The sequence below is a fragment of the Saccopteryx bilineata genome, chromosome 10, assembly GCF_036850765.1.
Source record: "Saccopteryx bilineata isolate mSacBil1 chromosome 10, mSacBil1_pri_phased_curated, whole genome shotgun sequence".
In the NCBI taxonomy this organism is placed as follows: Eukaryota; Metazoa; Chordata; class Mammalia; order Chiroptera; family Emballonuridae; genus Saccopteryx; species Saccopteryx bilineata.
In genome coordinates, this window is record NC_089499.1 from 73,068,538 (window position 1) to 73,088,124 (window position 19,587).

Genomic DNA, 19,587 nt, shown 5'->3' on the forward strand with positions numbered 1-19,587 from the left:
CCTCAATTTTGATGGCACCTCCTTAAGCCAGGCTTTTTCTAACCACCTACCTACCGTACCTTCTCTGCTCTCCATTTCCCTTCCTTCCTCCAGGATGCTTTCAAGCTCTTTAAACTCTGTTGCTCTGAGATACTTTCTAATGCTTTAACCTATGCTACTTATAAAAGAATTCTTTCCCCTAGAAATTAAATGCTGCTGCATATATTAATTTTTCATCTTTTTATTTATTTATTTTTGTACTTCTCTGAAGTGAGAAGTGGGGAAGCAGAGACAGACTCCCACATGTGCTCTACCGGGATCCACTCAGCAAACCCGCTAAGGGGCGATGCTCTGCCCATCTGGGGCCATTGCTTCGTTGCAACTGGAACCATTCTAGTGCCTGAGGTGGAGGCCATGGGGCCATCCTCAGCTCCTGGGCCACCTTGCTCCAATGGAGCTTTGGCTGCAGGAGGGGAAGAGAGAGAGATAGAGAGAAAGGACGGGTGAAGAGTGAAGAAGCAGATGGTTGTTTCTCTGGTGTGCCCTGACCAGGAATCAAACCTGGGACGTCCACATGCTAGGCCGACACTCTACTACTGAGCCAACCAACCAGGGCCTAATTTTCTATCTTTCATAGTAAAATATAAATTCTATTACAGTAGGGGCTTGTTCATAAGTGTTTTCTAGTGCCTTAATTAGTGCCTGGCATCTACTAGGGTCTTAGTAAATATTTATTAAATAGATGAAACATAAGGCTCTATGTCATGATAAATAAATCATTTGACCTCTAAGATTCTGTTAACTCATTTTATTCTGACAATAACATAAACTATGTTATTGTTTATAAACGATAATATCTGATGATTACTGAGCCTATTCTGTGAAAGAGTTATCCCATGTAGTATACACAACATACCCGCAGAGGAGGGACTAATGTCCCTGTCCTGCAGGGGAGGAAACTGACAAGTAACAGAAGTTGAGGAACTTGCCTGAGACCACAAGTTGGGGAGCCAGACCGTGAACCCATTGCTCACACTTCAGACCCCTGCTCGTCAACACTATATGATACTCTTTGTTTTTCTCTTTGTCACTGGAGACAAATTGAAAAGTTGTGAGCTATCTCAGGGGACTTGTTTGTGTATACTGGGAAAGCTAGAAGGAGGAACAAACTATGAAACAGTACAAGAGTGGACATCTGGATGCTTTGCCAGACCACCCAGAACGCAGCTTATGATAAGCAAACATTTGTCACATTACCATTTTATGGAAATTTTTCAACTATTTAACCAGATTTCAGATCTTACAAAAATTTGGTTCGTTTAAAAATGTACTTATCTTGAATAAAAATATGTAAAATGTGTTGAGTTTCGTGACTTAAGAAAATTTTGGATATCTACTGTGTGTGTGTGGATATGACCAGTCACACAGGAACAGGAGATGCTAGGCATATGCAGTTGGTTATTTAACTACTTTAATATTTCCAGGACTAAGGAAGAATCCCTGCTTACTGTATAGGAAAACAGTGACTTTAAACTGCTCAGGTGACAGTGCATTTCAATATGAGCTGTGTAAGCTATACCCCCTAACTTGACTGTGGGAGCAGAAATCATGTGTTTTGTTTTGTTTTGTTTTGTTTTTTTGGTCTTTTATAATATTTAACATAGGTTCCTAGTACACACTGAATAATTGCTTCTTGGTTTATTTTCTTTCCTGGTTTATGTATAAACCACACACCTCCACGTTGCTTCCCCAGTTTTAGTTTGGTTGAACTGAAATGATAGGTCCACAGCCCAGTACCTGAGTTGGGTGATTTACATATTCTAGAGGCTAATGTTTATTATTTCATAAGAGGAATTGTTCTATTTATTAGTCATTGCCAGAATAACCAGCTTAATTCAGGGGGAGAATTTTCTAGCAAAATGCAGCGTCCTTTCTCCCCAGTCAGAACTGTGGGTGGCCTCTTTGTGCCCAACATATTAACTGCATGGAAGCAGCAGCGTTTCCAGTCCCTGGGAGATGGCCAGCCCAGGTCTTGGGCAGTCGCATCTCCCTAGTCACGTGTTTATGCGGAGGGTGTCATTTTCTTCAAAGGGCTTATTACGTTGGAGCTAGCTGGATATACTGAGGAATGCAAGAATCCTGAAGCCGGCAATAAAATTATAAACCCTTTAGGCTCTGAGCTTAAGGTAGAAGTATTTTGGTATTTACCATAGTCCTTAAAGCTTTTTATTATGAATATTTTCTGTATAAAATTCAGTTTACCTTCTTCATTCAGTGCATTTTAAAAACATAAAATTCTCCTTGGGTTACCTCTCTGTGTTTGGTTTTCTCCTACTCCTGTCTGAGCGGCCGGGGCCCTGCTGGGTGGAGGCGAGGATGCTCTTCTGTTAGAAAGGAGCTGTCCTCACTGAGTCCCTGTCTGGGCAGATTGGTCTCAGAGTCTTAGGTGCTCCAGCTTACTGAACAGGTTAGTTAAATTACACCTGGATGTGGAGCTTCCTGTTTTAGTTGACTGACGGTTTCTTGTGCCTGTATCTTCTCTGCTGCAGGCACAACCCGCTCTCCGAGGGAAGGAGAAGTGCCTGGCGTGGACTACAACTTTCTGACTGTGCAGGAGTTTCTGGACCTCGAGCAGAGGGGGACCCTCTTGGAAGTCGGCACTTATGAAGGTGAGCTTATATGGTGGCAGTGATAAGTATACCTCTCTCCTGGACACTTCAGTGGCTATAGGGCCATTGGGGCAAAAATGCTTTGTGGACTTGTGAGGTCTAAACAACTGGAGGAGATGCAGTTCACCTTAATATGAATAATAAAGTATATGGGATAAGGAAGTCTTTGTATAGCTCTTTAAAAGTAATTTTGGTGTTTTTTTTCCCCTTCTATGAGTTCTCTCAGTTAATTAATTTAAATGTATGGGTTTTGATTTTTTTTTTTTTTGTATTTTTCTGAAGCTGGAAACGGGGAGAGACAGTCAGACAGACTCCCGCATGCGCCCAACCAGGATCTACCCGGCACACCCACCAGGGGCAACGCTCTGCCCACCAGAGGGCGATACTCTGCCCCTCCGGGGCGTCACTCTGCCGCGACCAGAGCCACTCTAGCACCTGGGGCAAAGGCCAAGGAGCCATCCCCAGCACCCGGGCCATCTTTGCTCCAATGGAGCCTTGGCTGCGGGAGGGGAAGAGAGAGACAGAGAGGAAGGAGGGGGGGTGGAGAAGCAAATGGGCACTTCTCCTATGTGCCCTGGCCGGGAATCGAACCCAGGTCCCCCGCATGCCAGGCCTACGCTCCACCGCTGAGCCAACCAGCCAGGGCCTGGGTTTTGATTTTTAAAATGAGCATATATGGTATTAGAAGGAAGATGAAGAAGAATCATGGTCAGCCTGACTGGTGGTGCCATTAGTGGATAGAGCGTCGACCTAGGATGCCAAGGTTCCAGGTTCAAAACCCTAAGGTCACTGGCTTGAGCGTGGGCTCACCAGCTTGAGCATAGGATCTTTGACATGACCCCATAGTTGCTGGCTTGAGCCTAAGGTCACTGGTTTGCGCAAGGGGTCACAGGCTCAGCTTGAGAGCCTGGGTCAAGGCATGTATTGAGAAGCAATCAATGAACAACTAAAGTGCCACAACTACAAGTTGATACTTCTCATTTCTCTCCCTTCCTCCCCCGCCTTGCTTAAAAACAAAAAAGAATCTCTTTTTTTTTAATTTATTTAATTGTGTTTACATAGATTCTAGGGTGCATATATACAAGTTTTTGTGGGATTTTTTTGTTTGGTTTTTTTTAGAGAGACAGAGTCAGAGAGAGGGATAGATAGGGACAGACAGACAGGAACAGAGAGAGATGAGAAGCATCAATCATTAGTTTTTTGTTGTGACACCTTAGTTCATTGATTGCTTTCTCATATGTGCCTTGACTTTTGGGCTATAGCAGACCGAGTAACCCCTTGCTCAAGCCAGCGACCTTGGGTCCAAGCTGGCGAGCTCGGGGTCTCAAACCTGGGTCCTCCGCATCCCAGTCCGACGCTGTATCCACTGCGCCACCGCCTGGTCAGGCAAAAAGGAATCTTAATCAGTCACAAAATGTGACCTTTTAATCAGTGTTGTTTTAATCTTGAAAGAATGGAATGTCATTTTTACCACTAATTGATGTATTATTTTGGGTGTGTATTTTCATGTATTTTTCAATTAGAGAAATTCAATACATTTGCATGGTTTATAAAACAAAATTTTTCAAAAATATTCAATAACTAATCTTTTTTATATACCTGTCTTCCACCTGCCTAATTTCCAGTTCTTTTCCCTCCCAGTATTAAAAACAATGTTATTACTTCCTGATTACTGTTCTGACATTTCTTTATTTAAATACAGGTATGTGTGTTCATATATGTATGTTTTATGTGTGTCTGATCTCTTACCTGTTTTATACAACATGTTTGGTATCTTGCTGCTTTAATCAATAGTATGTCTTGAAGGTCTTTGCAATTTAGTAATAGAGTACTTCCTTTTTTAAAGTTTTTATATAATCTTTTTGTATGGGAATATCATAATTTATGTAACTAGTTCCCTTTGGGTAAATATTTTTACTATTTCAAAATACTGTTGCAATGAATAACATGAACATAAATAATTTCACACAGGTGAAAATATATCTATAGGATGAGATGCCACAAATGGGATTCCAAGGTCAAAGCCAAATGTAGGGAAAAAAATAAATCTTAAATTATCTGAAAACAGTATTATAGCTTGATTGCTCTTTTGAGTGTTATGTAGACAGGAGGATGTAATAGAATACTATTAACTAGGTCAAATTATTAACTTGGTCAGAGTCTTATGGTATCTCTTTAAGAACTCTGAACATTTGGATTTATTGGACTATTACAGGGACATTTTCAAGATCAAACATAAAGTGTAAATATGAAGTTGACTATTATTTTATAGGGACATTTAGCTTTGATGTGAAAATAGCCTCTGTTCCAGGTAGTAGCTAACAGGTAAGTAATGATCATGAATCATAGGTGAGCTGAATCTGATTTTGTATTCTTTGGAGAGGGAAGAGGAAGACAATGATTTTTGTTCCTACTGTTCATTTCCAAATATACGGCGGACAGTGTTTAGATGTTAATCAAATTTCTGAAAGTGAATTCAGGAATATTTTTTTGAGCATTGCTAATTATCAGTTGTCTTAGTTTCCTGGTGATTGAGGGGCTAGAGGGAATCTCAGAATGCCAGAAGCGAGAATGGTCATTAAAGACTCGGAGTGAGGTGCCTGACCACGAGGTGGCACAGTGGATAGAGCATCGGACTGAGATGCAGAGGACCCAGTTTTGAAACCCCAAGGTCACCAACTTGAGTGCATGCTCATCGCCTTGAGCATGGGCTCACCAGCTTGAGTGTGGGGTTACTGGTTTGAGTGTGGGATCATAGATGTGACCCCATGGTTACTAGCTTGAGCCCAAGGTCACTGACTTGAGCAAGGAGTCTCATGTTCTGCTATAGCCCCCCCAGTCAAGGCACATATGAGTAAGCAGTCAATGAACAACTAAGGTGCTGCAACAAAGAATTGATGCTTCTCATCTCTCTCCCTTCCTGTCTATCTGTCCCTATCTGTCCCTCTCTCTGACTTTCTCTCTCTCTGTCAAAAAATTAAAAATAAATAAATAAATAAAAACTGGGAGGAGGGGAGGGTTACCAGCTCATTTTCAACATGTTGTCTTATAGATGTGAATCTAGTAAAAAATTCAAGTGGCTGAGGAGTGAGCAAATGTGACTCCTCTTTGGTTAGCAGAAAGTGAAGAGTCCTTTTCTGAAGTCAGTTATTATGCCCGCCTGGGGAGCTCGAGTCCCCTAATATAAAAAACACCCCTTTGCATTTTGGGGAGGTTTGGAGTGAGAGTGGCTGTGGAGAGCCAAAGCATATTGAGTTGAGAAGGAAAAGCATGCGGCTTGGACAACAACTGGTCTGGGAAGAAGGAAAATCAACTCATTTTTCTGAGGTGTTTCTGTTGTAGGTGACATACAGGTAGAATCACTCTGTTTTCTCATTTAATTTTACGGCTGTGACAGCGGTAGCCATTATCACCAACTTTTAAAAGGAGATGCTGAGGCCAGCTAGCACTTCGGGGCTTTTGCAAGGTTGTACAACTGGTTCTGGAACACCAGAGCCAGGACCCAAATGCGGCTCAGTTTGCATTTCACACTCTACACTTTTTCTCTGAAAATCTAATAGGAATAGCCTGGCTGTAACTGAAAAGTTGTAAAAACAATCTATTTGTACCTTAACCTAACTTCCTGGTATGTAGCAACAGAGAAACATTTTTCAAAAAAAATATATGATCGTCTCATATGAAACAGTCTTTCTGTGAATGTTGCTGAGCTGTTTTGGAACTAAAATTTTCTTATGCCCAAGATTAATTTTTTCAGTTTTTAAGGCATTTTAACGCAGTGTTCTTCAGTCTTGGACCTTTTAGCTGTATAACTTCCCTACCATATGAGACAGCTCATAATGTTTTGGAACCGACTATAGTGTATGATGTTGACTATTATGAACTGAAAGAAAAGTAGAATTTTTATCAAATGCCAGATGCTGTAACCAGAATAGGGCTAGATAGACTTTTGAGAGCTTCCTGTACCTTGGCACCCCCTGGACCACCCCTCTGTGGCAGCTACTGTCTGCTGGGCACTAAAAGCATGCAGGCTGGGCTGTGGCTCTGGCTGAGTTTGAATTTCTGCTGTTGAGCTGTGTCCCCTTTGGCGAATTGCTTAATGCTCCATGCCTCCATTTCTTTTTAGAAAAATGAGAGTAATAGGCATGCCTCCTCATAGGTAGATGAAATGAGACGGTAATTGGCAAGGGCTGAGCATAGCGTCTGACACATGGGAGCTCTCAGTCAGCATTAGCTTTTATACTATTTATTTACGGACACGACTGGTCTAAAATGGCCATGTGAGTGTTCCCTTCCCCTTCTACTAGTCAGTAAACCATTTGATTTGCAGGTAAAATAGAATTATTTATTTTCCAGGTACTCACCATCTTTTTTCCCTGCTCAATTATTTTTCTCTCAGCTTTTCCATGTTCCAGAGAAGAAAACTATGCCACAACACAAAACACTCTTTAAATCAAGGCACTTTAAACATTTTTAAGTAAGAGTAACAAATGTACATGATGGAATACCTCCCATGGTAAAGAATTTAAAAGTATTTAAGTTTAAGTTGCTCCCTCTCTTCCCTGTAGGTAAACACTGTTACAGGGTCTCATGTAAAGATCCAAGGAACTTACACATAAGCAACCTGTACTGGTACATATTTATTCTTGTTTATTTCACTCTAGGCTTGCCTTTCACATTTAAGTGTCTTGGAGAGCTTTCTGCATTACCCTACAGAGTTGCCCATAAGGTTTGTTTCAGCAGGTATACATGGAGCAGTTACTTTGTGTCTTTGTCCTTAGCCAGAGGATGTGATATTCAGGGCAGAAGACCTTTGAAGGTGCCTATACTTTTTAGTTATTTCTTTTTACCAGCACTTGTCTAGTGTATACTATGGGCTGAGTGCTCTTGAACGTGTGCTACATTTACTAACTCACTCAATTACCCAACAATCCTAGGAGGTTATTATAATTTATCCTCATTTTACAGAAGAAGAGTATGAGGTCCAGAGCGTTCCATTAATTAATTAATTAATTTTAAGTGAGAGGAGGGGAGATAAGCAGAGTACCGAGTTCACCCAACCAGCATCCACCTGGCAACCCTATCTTGGGCTGATGCTCAAGTACCAAGCTATTTTTAGCACCTGAGGCTGATGCACTTGACTATCTTTAGTGCCCAGAGCCATGCTTTGAACCAATCGAGCCACTGTCTGTCGGAGGGGAAGAAGGAGAAGGAAAGAAGCAGATGGTCACTTCTCCTGTATGCCCTGACTGGGAATCTTACCCTGTGCATCCATATGCTGGGCTGAAGTTGTGTCCACTGAGCCACCACCCAGGGCCTACTGAGCAGTCTTATAACCAGTGTTTTGAACTTTATATCTGGTAGGTTACTTGTCTCTATTTTGTTTAGTTCATTTTTTGGAGGTTTGTTCTGTTCTTCCATTTGGGACATATTTCTTTGTCTCCTCATTTTGGCTGCCCCCCTATATTTGCCTCTACATACTAGGTATCACTGTTATGTCTCCCGGTCTTGGTAGAGTAGCCTTTGGTAGTAGGTGTCCTCGGGGACCCAGTGGGGCAGTCTAACTGGTCACCTGAGCCCAGTGCCCCAGGAATGTTTCTTATGTGGCTTGTATATGCCCTCCTGTTGTAGATGACCAATGATTGCCATGGCACATCAATGAGGAGGATTGTCTCTCTGTATGAATGGCTGTGAGGACTGGCCATGCATACAGCAAAGCTATTCTGGATTTGCTTCAGCGAGTTTCTGGTGCCTATGAAGTCTGTCCTTTGGGTGTGTGGTTTGTGAAGGTAGTTGGGTGGTACTCCTCCTTTTTCTGAATCTGGCCACCAAATGTATTGGTTCTGGGGCCCCTTGTGAGGGTCTGTGATGCAGGCCCAGGTCAGTCACTGGCTATGTCCTGCCAAGGGTCATTTGATATGATTTACAGAGTCATCTGCAGATGGCTGCCACTCCTGCTGGTCTTGGAGATACCTGGGAGAGTCTAAGTTGTGAATGGAGGCTACTGCTGCTAGTGCCAGGCCTGGGGCTGCTTAGCAAGAGGCTCAGGGTGTGCCAAGTTCAGGTACTGCTTGATCTGTGGACCTTTTAGGGATTTTAGGAAAGTCTGCAGCATGATCCAAGACAGACTTTATATGTGGAAAAACCACTGGAAGTGTCTGGAGTTGGCCCACAAGTTGGGTGGAGAGGGATCTCGGGGAATCACCAGGGTGGGGTGAACTGTATCGGCCAAGTTGATGGAGACTCAGGTGTGGCTTTCACTGGGAGCGCAGGCATGGTGGGGGAAGGGCTCAATAAAGGAAGAAGGGCCTCTGCCAGGGCTTTGATCTGGGAAAAAGCTGCTCCTCCAGTTTTTACCTTAAAAACAGACAATTCAGTTTCTCCCTGTATGTTTCATGCACCTTTCTAGCTGCTGCCCCAGCCCTGGGGCTCAGAGTGAGTGAGTCCACCAATGTTTGTATGCAGACCTGGGATTCCAGCAGCCTTCTGTCTCAGCCACATCTCCCCTGGATTTCTCATTCACACATTATGCCGAATTCTCTTCCTAGCACTGGGACCCTGGGCTGGGTACATGGTGTGGGACTGGGTCCTTTCCACTCCTTTGGGAAGGCCTCTGCAGCCGAAATATCCCTCCTGACTTTTAACACACACACACACACACCCGTGGTGGTGGGACCAGCCCATTCTAAATCTCGGCCTCTCTTATCAGTCTCACCATGACTTCTTCATATAGCTGTGTTACTGGACTTCTGTTTCACTAGACTCCGGTGGTTCTCAGTGATGTTTTTTCTGTGCTTTAGTTGCAATTTTGAAGTGGTTGTGGGGGAGGCAAACACCCCATTCACCTAGGTCACCGTCTTTACCAGAGGCCCCAGGTATCTTTTTATAAGTTCAAAAAGTAAAGCTGGGACCCAAACCCAGGCAGTCTGCCTCCACGGTCCACGGTCCACGGTCCTCAGCCTTCGTCTTGTGAGGCAGTGCAATTTAAAGACAAGTAATGAGTGTCGTGAGAGGGAATGACAGGGTGCTCAGGAGCAGGTAGAAAGAGCACTGCATCTAAGCCCAAGTCACAGTGCGGCCTCGAGGAAGGAATTTGAACTGAAGCTTGTCGGAGGATTTCATGAAGTCAGTGACGGGTTTACAACTGTGTTTCAGTTCAGTCAGCACTGGCCATGATTCACGAATCCAAAGAGAGCAAGAGGATGAACGAAGAGAAAGTCAGAGTGATGTGTCTTGAAGAAGGAAGGCAAGGCACCATGCCTGCTGTTGTCAGAACCAGTGCTATCCGATATAACTTTCTTCAGTGATAAAATTGTTCAGCATTCTGAGTTGTCAAACATGGCAGCCACTAGTCACATGTGGCTACTTTGACTGAGAAACTGAATTTTATCAATTTAATTTAAGCAAATTTAATTTTTAATGTCTCCTGTATCTGGTGGCTGTTTTATTTTACAGTGAAATTCTAGAATAAAAGCTTCTGCAAGGGAAGGATAAGGGCCTCTTTTTTAAAAAAAGGTCTTTCCCTTCTCACTCAGGTGACTTCAGAGAGCTAAGCACATCTTTAAGTGTTAAGCTCCTTTTAAACAATATATGACTGTAGGCCTGGCTGGTTGGCTCAGTGTAGAGCATCGGTCTGGTGTGTGGATGTCCTGGGTTCAATCCCGAGCCAGGGCACACAGGAAAAGCAACCCTCTGCTTCTCTTCCCCTTCTTCTCCCTCTCCTCTCACAGCCAGTGCCTCGGTTGGTCCAAGCATAGGCCTCAGGCACTTAGGATAGCTTGGTTGAATTGAGCATCAGCCCCAGATGTGGGTTGTTGGGTGAATCCCAGTGGGGGCTCATGCAGGAGTCTGTCTTTCTATCTCCCCTCCTCTCATTTAAAAAAAGAAAAAAGCCCTGGCTGGTTGGCTCAGTGGTAGAACATCTGCCCAGCCTGTGGAAGTCCCAGGTTCGATTCCCAGTCAGGGCACACAGGAGAAGCAAACATCTGCTTCTCCTCCTTTCCTTTCTCTCTATCTCTCTCTTCTCCAAGAAGAGAGCCAAGGCTCCATGGCAGCGAAGTTGGCCCAGGCACTGAGGACGGCTCCATGGCCTCCACCTCAGCCGCAATGGAGCAATGCCCCAGATGGACAGATCATCACCATGGGCATGCTGGGTGGATCCCAGGGTGCATGCAGGAGTCTGTTTCTCTTCTTCCCTGCTTCTCACTTCAGGAAAAAAAAATAGACACATACACACTCACTTCTGAATTCTCCCAAAGAGAATGTCACTACAGAAGCATGGTGATCTTTTGTGGATATATCAGCGACATGTGATATGCAGACAAGTAGAGTAAACCTATAAAACCTCAAGGCTTGATAACCTTGCGAATATTTTTCAAGTCCAATACTTTTGGGATTTTGGAATTGCAGGGTTGTAAGATTTATTTTATTTTGTGTTTAGTGAGAGATTGAAGGAGTAGGGCGGGGGGAGGAAGAGATAGACAGAAACAGAGACAGGAAGGGAGAGAGATGAGAAGCATCAACTCATATTTACAGCACTTTAGTTGTTCATTGACTGCTTCTCAGATGTGCCTTGACCAGCAGTGGGGCTCCAGCCAAACCAGTGACCCCTTGCTCAAGCCAGTGACCAGGGGGTCGTGTCTGTGATCCAACACTGAAGCCAGCCGCCTTGGGGTTTTGAACTTGGGTCCTCAGAATCCTACATCGACACTATCCACTGCACCACCTGGTCAGGTTAGGGTTTTTAAATTTTAAAGCTAGAAATACAGTCTATATTATCTCTTCAGATTATAGAACTAGGATCCAGAGAGACTGGTCAAGACACTAAAGGGAGTTGGGGACAAAGCCTAGCCAAATGCTCGTCACCCAGGTCATATTGCAGGCAGCACTGGAATGCCAGTATATCCTATGTCTGCTGCCTGATATTGACATTTGGTTTGTAGACTCTATTACTAGTTTGTTTATTCATTAAAATGAAACACTGCACAAAACCAGATGTGATCATTGTCTTTCTAGGTCGTACAGACTGGAGACACATTATTCATATGCTCACAGAAGTAAATATACTATTGTAAATGTAGTAGGAAACTAAAGGAGACTGCTTTGTAGGGTGGGGAGATCTGATCTCTGTGGAGTTGGGAAAAGCTTCCCTTGTAGAAGTAGTCATTGAGGCTAACTCTGCTGGTTGAGCTGGAGTTGTATTGCTAGACTTAGCAAATAATAATACAGAACACCCAATTCTTGCATTTTATCTGGCAGCCCTAGTTGGAGTTAGTTTTGGACTGCACCAGTGGTGGGGGTGGTAGTAACAAGTTGATGAATGCAGAGATATTTACGTGACTGAAAAGCAGAACTTCTAAAATGTGTTGGTTATCTTGATGAGGAAAGAGAGAAACCGGTGATGACAACCTTCTTAGGAGGACACCTACTCTCTTTCTTTCATAATTGAATAGATGCTGAGACCATTTGCTGAAATAAGAACTACTGGAGAAGGCCGGGAGGGGGGATAGTGGGCTCCCTGATGAACTGTCCAGCCTACCAGTTATAATGCGTACAGTTGTGTAGACCCCCACGGACTTGAGGCCCTCCTGGTTATGTAGGGAAACCCTCTACCCCCTCAGAGGTATGGAGCTCAGAACTGATCTCTGCCCTGCAGTTGGAACCGACTTTTCTTCCTGTCACAAGACAGAACCAACATCAAGAGAGTGAAGGCAAAGAGGACAAGAACCAACGTGTCTTTTCTTTTTGGTCCAACTTCCTAGTTGTGGCACTGAGCTAAGATATTTATTTGATATGGTGCTGGAAATAAATCAGTTATACCATCTTCCTTTTGTCTTATTTTCCTTTTTTTTTCCTTGTTGACATTTTTGCTCAGTGAGACAGGCTGCTGCTTCAGCCGGCCGGTTGGGACTTCTCTAGGGGAAAGTTTATAAGGGATGAACTGTTCCGTGGGGTCGTTCCAAACATGCCTGTTTTACAAGTGCCTCTGGGTAGGAGAGGCTGATTATATACACTTTGAGCATTCAGAGGTTTCCCTCAGCATGGAAGTATGGTGCCAGCATGACATTTCAAATGGAAGTTAAGGATTGCATATTTCTGCATGTTAAATAGGAAGGGGGATGTCAGCATTCAATAATGTTACTGTTTGGCTTCCTAGAAGGTCTGCAAAAAAGCAGCTGCCACGGGCATGCTTTTTGGGGACACAGAGATAAAGCAGGGTTGAAGAGAGTTCTTGTTTGTCATTGAGGAAAATGAGACCGGCTGGAGTCCTGTTCTTTGGCAGGCCTTGGAAGCCTTCTGTTGTGATAAGCTCTGTTGGCAAACTCCACCATGGAATGTTCTCTGTTGATAATGAAAGCAACCAAAAGGAATCTGTATTGCTACTGGCTGATCCTTTGCATATGAAGATGAGGCGTCCTGAGCCAGGGAAGTTTCTCTTATTTCCCCGCTGAGAGAGCCCTGGAGATCTCTGGAGTTGAGGGCATAAATGTTGGAGATGGACAAATCAGTGTGTAAATACCAGTCATCACATATGCACTGTGTATATTTCAGTTTCTTTACATGAGAATAGGAATATTAATGACTTTGACTTTTTAACTTTAGGATTGTTAATAAAGATTAGAGGAAGTAAGTGACTATGGCTAGTGACATTTGGTAGGTGCACTATTAATGTAACTTCATTTAATGTTTTTTGAGTATATATTTTGATAACAGTACCCTATTCTCCAGTGTGAAGCTCTTATCTGTTTACAGTGTCCGGCACAATTTAAGACTGCTAGAGTTTATTACGTGTTAACCATGTGCCAAGCACATTGCTAAGTACTTTATATGTGCTTATTTAATTAGTCTTCACAAAAACCCTATTAGATAGGCACTATTCCAATCTTTAGTTTATACCATGAGAGCTGAGGCTGGGAAGAGGGAGATCCCTTACCCGCTCAGGGTAACTTATGTTGCCCTCTTAGGTCTTACATTCGAAGCTGAATGACTCTGGCAAGAACAAACATCTAATTATAAGATGCTGGCTGACTGTCCTTCTGCACATACAAATCATAGTTCTCTAAGGCAGAGCAGCAGGAAAAGAAAGAGTGAAAAGACAGTGATGTGGGTTTTATGAATGATGCCATCCGTGTCGGCGGCCAGGGGAGGAGTGAGGTGATGCAGCTCTGAGGTGATTCGCGTATAATTGATGGACTGGAAAAAACCTCCTCGAGCCATGCTATTAAAACCAGATCCACAGCATAGCGATCATAGCTGTAACTCATGGGTGCTGTCTCCACGTGCTCAGCTACTCGTGCTGCACGGACTCCTGAGTGACAGGGTGTGCCTATATCGTGGTAGGTGTGGGGAAGCGCCGTGCACAGGTACAGACGTGATCCCTGCCTGCAAGCACTTCAGACATCAGGACGGGTATTGACTAATTAATTAAATGGTTGGATAAATAAAAGGACTTTGAGAAGGAGACATGTTTCCCTGAGAACACATAAGAACCTTTAAGGATAGTTTGACCCAGTGTGTAGGGTCAGATACTGTCGCTGAGGATGAGTGGTGATGATGGGACAGGAAGCAGAGGGCAGAGTGGTAACCACTCGAGAGAGGAGCAGGTGCAGGAGCTGTGAGATGAGGTGGGACAGCCTGCAGGTGGGGGCTGAAGGAAAACCGTGGGCTTAGAGCGGAAAGAGCAACGGAGAGAGTGACCCGCTAGCAGCCATGACAGGAGCCTGCAGAGCCCACAAGGTGGTCATGCATGCCTTGGGCTAAGCCAAAAGCAGATATGCTGGATATCCATGTACCCATGCTTTACACATCAAAAGCATACTTTTGGTCCTGGCCGGTTGGCTCAGTGGTAGAGCATCGGCCTGGCGTGCAGGAGTCCTGGGTTCGATTCCCGGCCAGGACACACAGGAGAAGCACCCATTTGCTTCTCCACCCCTGCCCCCCCCTTCCTCTCTGACTCTCTCTTCCCCTCCCGCAGCCAAGATTCCATTGGAGCAAAAAGATGGCCCGGCGCTGGGGATGGCTCCTTGGCCTCTGCCCCAGGCGCTAGAGTGGCTCTAGTTGTGACAGAGCGATGCCCCAGATGGGCAGAGCATCACCCCCTGGTGGGCGTGCCGGGTGGATCCCGGTTGGGCGCATGCGGGAGTCTGTCTGACTGCCTCCCCGTTTCCAGCTTCAGAAAAATTAAAAAAAAAAAAAAAAGCATACTTTTGTTACACCCCCCCCAAAAAAAAAACACTGTATTTTGCCCCCTTGGAGCTGACACTGTCTCATTGAAAATGTGCTCTAAATTCCCAGCTACTAGTGATCACTACCATCCTGTTTTACTTATTTTCAAAAACTTATCCTAGCCTGACCTGTGGTGGCGCAGTGGATAAAGCGTTGACCTAGAAAGCTGAGGTCGCCGGTTCAAAACTTTGGGTTTACCTGGTCAAGGCACATATAGGAGTTGATGCTTCCTGCTCCTCCCCCTTGCATCTCTGTTCTCTCTCTCTCTCTCTCTCTCTCTCTCTCTCTCTCTCTCTCCTCTCAAATAAATAAATAAAATATATTTTTAAAAAAACAAAAAAACTTATCCTATTGGAAGAATACAGACAAGTCTCTCCACTCCCCTACCACTTACAAAATTATAAAAGAAACATGGCGCTGGGGGACAAAGAGCCTGAGCACTGTTTGCCCGGGACCAGCGGGGTTGACTCTGAGAAAGGCTCTACTGGTTTGGGTCTCTTCATCCACGAAAGAGGAGTCATTATCTCGGTCCTGTTTACGTCGCTGTGCACAGGGCGATCCTTGCTAGGAATTCAGAACCTCAGGCCCTGCCCTGCCCCACTGAAGTAGAGCCTGTATATACTGTGTAACTGTACTGCTTGCCCACTGTTTAAGAAAATTGATGTATATACCATAAAGAGCAATTGTGAAGACAGTTTTGGTCCCATTTTTACATTTTTATTCATAGTGCCTGGTGTAAAAAGCTTCTCTTTAAGAAAGTAAATGAGTGAGTACTAAACTTTTACAAAGTGAGAGGCAATATAGATTTTATTCATTCTTGCTTATAACTCAGGGTACGGTTCTCCTTAAATATTTTATCAAGCTCTAAAAATTGATTTGCAGTCCCCATTAGTTTTTAAATGCACGTAGAAAAGTGTTTTCTTTGGCTTGCTGGTGGCCAAACACTGTGCCCGTTAATTAAGGCCAGCAGTGTAAGAGGCTTTGAAGCGTCCTCTGCCCTCCCCACCCTCTAGCCTCCAGCCCTGTTGAGTTTCAATGCAGAGCGAGTTCAGAAATAGCAAAGAGACAGGCACACTCTCACGGGGAGGCCTGGCCACCTTGGGAAGGGGGTGTCAGTTAGTGTGGAGAATGGGGGAGTCAGGCTCCTGTCTCCTGGGAACTGTGCAGCCAGCCAACTGATAACCCAAATTAGATTTTTAAGTCATTTATAATTCTTCACATAATTTTTATTTAATACTGTTAAGCGATTCATATATTCCCAAGGGAGCCTGTTGTGCACACCATGTGTAAGGTTTGTGTTTCTGTTGTGGCTAGGCTTGGCCTGATTGTTTATGACCAGAGTGCAAACTGTTGATCAGGTGGAGAGGTTCCTGGAAGGGAGGAGATGAGAACTGAAATGGGGGGATAGGAGGTGAAGTGGGAGAGTGAATAGAGTAGGCTGAGGCAGTGGAGACCCCTGGTAACTGTGGCAAATGGGGGGATTACATCATCTGAAACAGTGTTTAAATGTTGGTCACAAATTAAAATTGTTTAAAGAATATGTGGCCTGACCTGTGGTGGCGCAGTGGATAAAGTGTCGACCTGGAAATGCTGAGGTCGCTGGTTCGAAACCCTGGGCTTGCCTGGTCAAGGCACATATGGGAGTTGATGCTTCCAGCTCCTCCCCCCCTTCTCTCTCTCTGTCTCTCCTCTCTTTCTGTCTCTCCCTCTCCTCTCTAAAATGAATAAATAAAAAATAAAAATAAATAAAAAAAAAAGAATATGTGAAAAAAATCTGCAAAGGAGGATTGAACCCTCTGCAATTAGAAAATCACTAGGTCAAAGCTTTTCTAAAGATTATGGCAGTCCAGAAGATGGGAAGTGCCAGAGCTGTTCGAATGGTACACCATCTTCTGTTTGCTGCACCTTATAGTTTACAGGGCACCTTCAAGAAGGTCATATAATTGGATCTTCATGAGAATCCTGTGAGGTCGCTAGGGCTGGTGCTACTTCAGAGGGAAGTTTCCCATTGCACAGAGAATATGATAGAATGAGTTTAGAAAACTTGCACAAGGTTATTTGGTGATTGGCACTTATTCCTTTATCTCAAGGAGTAATAAATACTCAGTTACAGGTAACAAGCACTTCAGACACACTGTCTCATTAATCCTCCCAACATGGGGTAATGAGCCTCATTTTAAAGATTAGAAACATACACTATATTATCCTATACATTTGCCTTTTAAATTTTAAGTTAAAAAAAGTCCATTTAAAACATATTTTATTAATTTTTAGAATTAACATTATATTACTACCATAATTTACTAGTTAGATCTTTTTCTAGAGCATATTAAAAATAGACACACTTGTTAACATGCAAAAATCCATCCGGATACCACCCAGATGCGCATTCCAGTCGGACCTGAGCCAAACTGAGGCAAGTGGCTGAAGAAACACGGGTAATTGCTAAAGGAGTGACCTGTAAGGGGTGCAACTGTCAGACAGTTTTCTGCTAAAACGTGGCAAGGTTGTTCCCATCCAGAATGACCCTGAGAGTCAAGCTGCCATTCAGTTAAAGAGGTGCCATGTGGTGTTCACTGTCCTTTGCACCTCTAGAGGAGTCCCCTCACTAGGGGAACTAACTCCACTGGGTAGGTCGGTAAGAGTGCAGGTGATAATGAATTTTTCATTTTCTGTGAGGCTCCCTCCACGTGGGATTCAGCATTCCGCTAGTGCATATATGTAAAAAAATGACCGGCTGAAATTCAAATGTCATGTGGGAGAAGTGTTGCATTCAGCACAGTCTCCTTTGTTTGGAACCCTAGCAAGTTCTTGGCACTAAAACAATGCAGATTTCTCTCTAGCTTCTGAACTCATCATGTCTTTCTGGGTAGGAAGGGCGTTTTTTCTAACCCGTTTCAGACATGAAATACAGTTTCTTATATTTTTCTTTTTCAGTTTAAATATGCATTTTAGCCCTGGCTAGATAGCTCAGTTGGTTAGGACATTGTCCCAAAGCTATGAGGTTGCCAGTTAGGTCCCTGGTCAGGGCACATACAGGAACAGATGTTCCTATCTCTCTCCTGCTCTCTCCCTTCCTCTCTTAAAATCAATAAAATAAATATTAAAAATAAATAAAATAATAAATACACATTTTAAAATGTGCTGAGAGATTTAATTTGAAGTCTTGAAAAACAACAACAAAGTATTCTTTCTGAAACATGCAAATATGTCTCTCCATCACCTAGGAAACTATTATGGGACACCCAAACCTCCTAGCCAGCCAGTCAGTGGGAAAGTGATCACAACGGATGCCTTGCAAAGCCTTCAGTCTGGCTCCAAGCAGTCGACCCCAAAGCGAACCAAATCCTACAATGATATGCAAAATGCTGGCATAGTCCACGCAGAGAATGAGGAGGAGGATGACGTTCCTGAAATGAACAGTAGCTTTACAGGTAAATACCAGGTGATGTTCTCTGTCAATGGGCTTGGTGAAGGGGGTGGTGGGAGGCTTTTGCAATGAGAACGTTTCCATTCTCAAGAGTAATTCAGAAGAGTCACCAAAATTCAAACTCTGATCACACAATGCTAGGAGGAGGTCCTCTTTTCCCTGGTCTATTTGTCATGCTTCTTCACAAGACTATTTTAACTTCACCCAAATATCTTAAAGGGGCTGGAGGGAAATGTCTGTAGAAGGGAGTTGAGAATAATCAGTGCTATTTCTGTCACTTCAAAATGATATGTCTATATCTACTATCTATGTAACTATCTATCTATGGATATTTGTATTTTTTTTTTTTCATTTATTTCGTGGCCTTTACACTGCTCCATAATTATGGCTGATTGCTTATAAAGAAAAATATGAGAATTTGTTTAACAGTTTAATAACAACTGATGCCACAAGGAAGGCTAGCATCATCCTTTTACATCATACCTTTGTAAGTGGAGATACAGTAGAAACATCATGTGTTCTATAAACATAGGCAGATTTTACTATATGCCCTATAAGATGGAAAATAATAAATACTCTGATTATATATTGCATGTGCATATTATATAGCATATATTACTCATTGCATTTTTTATTTATATTTACTCAGGACTCTCTACCCCACACTTAGGTATGCTGTACAGTATTTTACAAAGGGATCTTCAAGGAGAATGCCTCTAGTCAGGGCATTACAAGTTGGGTCTTACACATTTCCAGGAGGCACCTTGCACAGAGCTGTGATGGATATTCCCTGGGTTGGTGCAATGACCTAGAACTGTTGAGAAATACTTTTCACTGTATGGGGTTTTGATCTTATATAGTAACTCAATGTAACAACTCCATAATATGTGAGTTACTACAGTTTATAGTGTTGTGCCTTTGAAGAATATCTTGTTTCTTCTATTTTTCCTATACTGAAATATTTCCTTTAATATTTAAGGGTTAGAGATCTCAAGGAGTTGTCCATTTGCAGCATATAAAATCTTCATTTCTCATAGGGACCTCTTCTGACTTCACCACCTTTGGTCATTGGGTGGTTAGACTTGACCCCAATAAAGGAGGCATTACTTAAACTCTTGATTGTGCTACCAAGTCTTATAGACTGTTTAGGGAGAGGTTGGTGTTATTCGAATGATTTCTACTGTAACATACACTTCTGGAGGTTTCTCATTCTCTAAGCTCAAAAACCTAAAATTCTTCAACACAGCAATTAAAAACAAATTTTTGATGACTTTATTGTCATAATAG

The 19,587-nt window shown here is 43.2% G+C and overlaps 1 protein-coding gene across 13 annotated transcripts in view; it reads left to right on the top strand.

Annotated features, from left to right (window-relative positions):
• Positions 1-19,587, top strand: part of MAGI1 (membrane associated guanylate kinase, WW and PDZ domain containing 1) — a 761,634-nt gene that overhangs the window by 618,803 nt on the left and 123,244 nt on the right. For all 13 annotated transcript variants that reach the window (XM_066245932.1, XM_066245933.1, XM_066245924.1 and 10 more), the window contains 2 exons: positions 2,529-2,648; positions 18,098-18,304. In XM_066245932.1, coding sequence (XP_066102029.1) covers positions 2,529-2,648; positions 18,098-18,304 — 327 coding nt within the window. The remainder of the gene's footprint in view (positions 1-2,528; positions 2,649-18,097; positions 18,305-19,587) is intronic.